A 5,000-nucleotide genomic window follows, 5' to 3' on the forward strand; every position below is an offset into this window, starting at 1 on the left:
ACTAAGGCCAAACAAAACTGTCTGCTTCTGAGGGGAAAAAAGTAATTAATCTGTCAATCTGTTTAGCAGGACGCTGGATTCACAATGGAAGGTGAATTGCCTGTAATGATCATGGCACTGGATATTAAAATGTTTAAACATACAGTTCAGTGACTGAGCTATGACTATGACAAACAGACACATCATTTCTGTATGAAAATTAAGCATGCACCCAAAAATTCTCTCTGCGTTACACCAAGGCACTGATCACTGGGCACTATCATTATTGTATATATGAACAACAAGTTCACTTATTTTCAATTAGCTGACAGATTTTGTGCTAAGGAAACAGCAACCTCCTCCCTCCTTTTTAGCCTTATTCTGGGACAAATTTTTAGTATGTCAAAAAACAAAATAAAAACCCTTTCCCTTGATGAAAAAAGTTTGTTAAGTTTCAAATTTCATAACCACATACCATTTATGTGACTAAAGGGAGCACTACAGTGTTATGAATTTTAAAGCAACAATTATCTACAACTCTATTTGCACTTCTTTTGGCAGGTCCACAATTAAAATGTGCCTAAGCTCTTGAAAATTTAAACTTCAATTTGTTTGGTATTTGTGATGCATCTGCCACTGCTGCTGTTGCTGGTTTTAATATAATATTGAATGTTTCAAAGTGCGATTTCACACTTCTGCAATTGAAAAAAATAAATTTTGAGACTGAGAAGTTTCATATTTATTTTCATTCTTTTTGGTGTAATGAGCAAGGAAATTTTATAAAATAAGACCTGTAAAATCTGGTTGACATTTTTGTGAATGCCCTGTGCTAACAGTCCAAAGCAGGTAACACACATTACCTGCTGCAACATAACTGCTTGCTGCTGCTGGAGAAGTGCTTGAAGCTGCTGCGGAGACAACACTTGCTGCTGAAGAATCTGCTGCATTTGCTGAGGGGGTGATCACCTGGGGAGTCATCATGGCCACTGACACAGGCACCTGCACAAGGAAAGAAAGATATAATCGTCAAACACATTTTACTTTGCCTGCACTACAGCAATACATCTTTTTTATTTTGTACCAAAGATGTACCATAATTTTTTGCAAAGTATTTATCACTGTAAAGTTCCAGTTTCAGTCAGAATCTGTTATTTTAAGGCCACAGTACTGTGGCACTCTATTTCCACAGGCATCAGTTTCGATAAGACTCAAGCTTTATGTTCTGCATCTCTTATGTATTCCTGCAAGAAATTTAAGCAGTGGCTAGTACCAATGTGTATTTAAAAATAAATGATCACATGGCAGGGCTCTCAACACTTCATAATCAATCATCTTATCAAGCGTCATAATGTTACGAATAGAAAAATCTATTGAGACTGTTTCAAAGGATATGATTAAGGCAGACAGCAAAATAAGTATCTTTAAGCAGTAAATGTTTTCCACAATAAAGACAGTTAGCCTAAAAAAATTTTTGCATAATACGTCACTTCAGCAGAAGAAAAACTCCTGCTCAGCTAGTCTTTTAAGAAGGTCTGATTTATACAGGAATAAAAACGTCATGGACATATCAAAGTACACAGCAAGGACTGCCACCTCAGTCACCTGGTCTCTGCAGACAGAATCATGTTCTCAGCATTCCTAACTGAAAAGTGAAAGTTGGGAAACCTTGGCATTAGATTATTAGTTTTTCCACTAAACTCTAAGAATGAATTTTTCTGTAGGCGCTGTTTTGGACATGGCTTTATTTTCCACTTGTTATACAGTGAGATCAAGCGTTGGCAAATGCATAAACACCCACATACACACATGTTCTCAGGAATATATGCATGAGTTGGAAAGACACAGCAAGTATGTTTCATTGTGTATGTAGGAGAGAAAAGTCCTATGAAAGAAGCTGGGGTATTTTTGGAGCTCATTGTGGCAGGCACACAATGTGAGAGCATTGCCCAGCTACCCAGGACACGCTCAAACAGCTGTCAGCAAGCCAGGCTTTCCACCCATGAAAAAGCAGCCACTTGCTTGTCTAGCAAAATTCAAATGTTATTTCTGTATATAATAGCAAGCTGGCATATAAATACTGCCTTGTGAGATGTTGTGGGACATTCCAGTCTTCTGTAAATCAGCAAAAATAATATTATTATTATTAAATTAAATCATGAGCCAGTTTTAGGAGGAAGAACTCTTCAAATGTTTCTATTACTTGAATCTATCACGAATGACTTTGTATAAATGAAACAGAGGATAAAAGAAACACAAGTACACTGAAATTTACTTTTAGAAGAAATTACCTCATATAATACTACACAGAATACCACTTTTCACACAATTCATCACAGCATAAACTACGGTCTTTAAAACACTGACTAATTAAGAGTCTGACCATAAACATACCAGACTTTACTAAAAAGTCTGATAATCTTTTGGAAAACATCAAATGAATTTTAAGAATAAAAATTCTGAACATTTTACTCTAATACAAATGGAAAAGACAAACCAGATTTCCACTCAGAAACTTGTGGGGAGGAATTTAAGCTCATCTATCCCTGTACTCCTTCCTTTATCAACAGAATAAAGAAATCCTGAGCACAATATATTTGATTTAGAGATTTATTTTAACATGGAACTAAACCCATACTGTGAATGTGCGTGTCTCTCTCCATGGAGTGCAGACTCTTGAGTAGAAACCTAAATTTCAGATGATTAATTCTAGTTGTTACACCACAAATCTATACAATATACAATAATGTTTTACTTTAAGTTTAGCAAGTACTAAAGGCAAGACAAACAGGTTTTTACAACTTTGGGATGCACAAGCAAAGAATAAAATTAACTGACTAGAGTCACTGTTCAATTCCCTCTGAAGTCAACAAGAATTTACTCTGTGTACTTGAGATCTGAATTTGTCCTCTTGTAACAATTTTATCTCAGTGATGCTATTCAACTCCCACAGGTCACACAGATATGAGAAGGCAGAGACAAAGATGGAAACTGTCACAATTAAACTATTACCTTTAACCTTTAAACCCTGCAAGAACTTTCCTAACACTTACTTGCTTACTATTATAATATGTACCAAAATATGAATATTTTGATCTAAACTGAGTGAAAATCTACCTAACTCTGTAACTGGCACTGATTTGTTCATACTCTCTGCTAAAGACTCCAGCCTGTAAGATGTTTAGCAAGACCCATGGTACCACAAGAGCCCTCTGTTTCTCAGCCTGAAATACAAATTCCCCTCCACCAGGCATATTTTTGTTAGCTTTTGTAGTATCTGCTCTGAAATCTCCCTAACTGTGTACATGCCCTTATACATGTAGACACACCTGCTTTGGAATACATTCTAACAGCTTTCCTGACAAAATTTGTTTTTCCTGTAATTTTCAACAGTTCAACTATATAGGCTAGAGAAATAATATACCTGTTTTTCAGGATGATAGAAGCATGAAAAAAACTGGCAGTCAAGAACATTAGTAAAAATACAGATTTATGTAGATAATCTTGTCTTTATGAGAATTTTATGTAATAAGATACATGTGTGTATCATACCTGATACACATATTCTTTCCCATAGATAAAGGACAAGGCATTTTGAAAACTGCTTGAAATTTACATTAGCAGAACACATTAAGCAAAGAGATTTCTCTAACTGTCATTAGGCCCCATAAATTGGTACATTTTATACTCTTCAGTGATACACCAGACTGTACTTTATTTCTTACTGGCATAGTGCTACTGTGCTCTCTGGGTTGGAAGACTATCTGAAACCTGCTATTTCATGGGCAATTATATGCATTAGGTGTATTTCTTTGATTTAATGTCTGTGTTTTCCAAGATTTCCAGTATGATTTTACAAAAATGTAGCAGAGAGACAATCTTTGACTCTTTTTAATAGAAATATCTCAATGTATCTAGAATCAGTTCAGGTAGAGTAACCCAGAGAAGAGATGGGATTGCTCCTTTGAGCGGGCCACAAACTCCCCAAAATTCTTGGTAAACCTTTAATGAAAAACTGAAGTGACAAAGTGAAACATGGTTTGTAACGGCATCCTATTTGTTGCATGGCATCCTCGAAGACACTGAACTCCTAACTCTGCCATGAAGATGACTGGGTATGCAGTCCTACAGAACACCATGGGTGGGACAGCCTCCGAAAAACGCACAAATCTACTGGTTCCATGACAGACCCAGATGGAGGGTCCATCATATTTTGAAGTTTCTCATGTTTTTGTTGGAGGCTATCCCCCCTTTTTCTGGATTAGTTTATAAATACTACTAAAAAAAATTCCAGATACCTAAACAAACTATTTTTAACACATCTATATGGAATTTCAGGCAAGAAAAACTGCAAATTGCTTAACTACTGCATGTGTATGTACAAATTAAAGAAAAGCTATGACTCAGAATGAAAACATTGATATTGGAAATTAGATGAACATGGATGCAAAAATGAAAACACAACTCTGAAGAATAAAAATCTGGGTTTATCCCAGATGGATTTAATACAGAGACAGTGGAAACTAAGGCTGTGCATTTAACACCACTGTTTTGTTGCACATTAAAAAGTCAGCTTTAGCTGTAAAGAAGCTTGCCAGGTAAACACTCCTCTATTGTTTCTATGATCTAATCAATAAGAGGACTCAGACAAATTTATATTTTTACATGTTACCTATAAAAAGCATATACTTAATGGCCAAAAGGATAGATATCCTGCACCTGCAATAAGCTTTTGCATTTTTCAGAAGCCTTCAAAAATTGCACACATATTTTCAAGAAGTGTTGACCAATCTCACCAAGTACAATCAGCAAAGACACACTATTTTTATTTCAAGTTCTCTTCATTTTCAAAGTCAGGTACTGAGAATGAAAATTACAACAAACCCTTCCCTTAGTTTTCAGTGATTTTGAGGAAAGTCACAAAATCATATATATTAGTCATATTCAGAGCTGGTAGGTAGGAATTATTTCTTTGTTACAGAGGAAACAAGTCACCACCTTTAAGTAATTAATCCAAAATCACA

At 35.5% G+C, this 5,000-nt stretch overlaps 1 protein-coding gene across 1 annotated transcript in view; it reads right to left on the bottom strand.

Moving 5' to 3' along the window:
- Window positions 1–5,000, bottom strand: part of FOXP2 (forkhead box P2) — a 403,711-nt gene that overhangs the window by 62,139 nt on the left and 336,572 nt on the right. The window contains 2 exon segments of the mRNA XM_058420110.1: window positions 840–935; window positions 937–978. Of these exon segments, the coding sequence (XP_058276093.1) occupies window positions 840–935; window positions 937–978 (138 nt within the window).

Source organism: Hirundo rustica, chromosome 4, assembly GCF_015227805.2.
Source record: "Hirundo rustica isolate bHirRus1 chromosome 4, bHirRus1.pri.v3, whole genome shotgun sequence".
Lineage (NCBI taxonomy): Eukaryota > Metazoa > Chordata > Aves > Passeriformes > Hirundinidae > Hirundo > Hirundo rustica.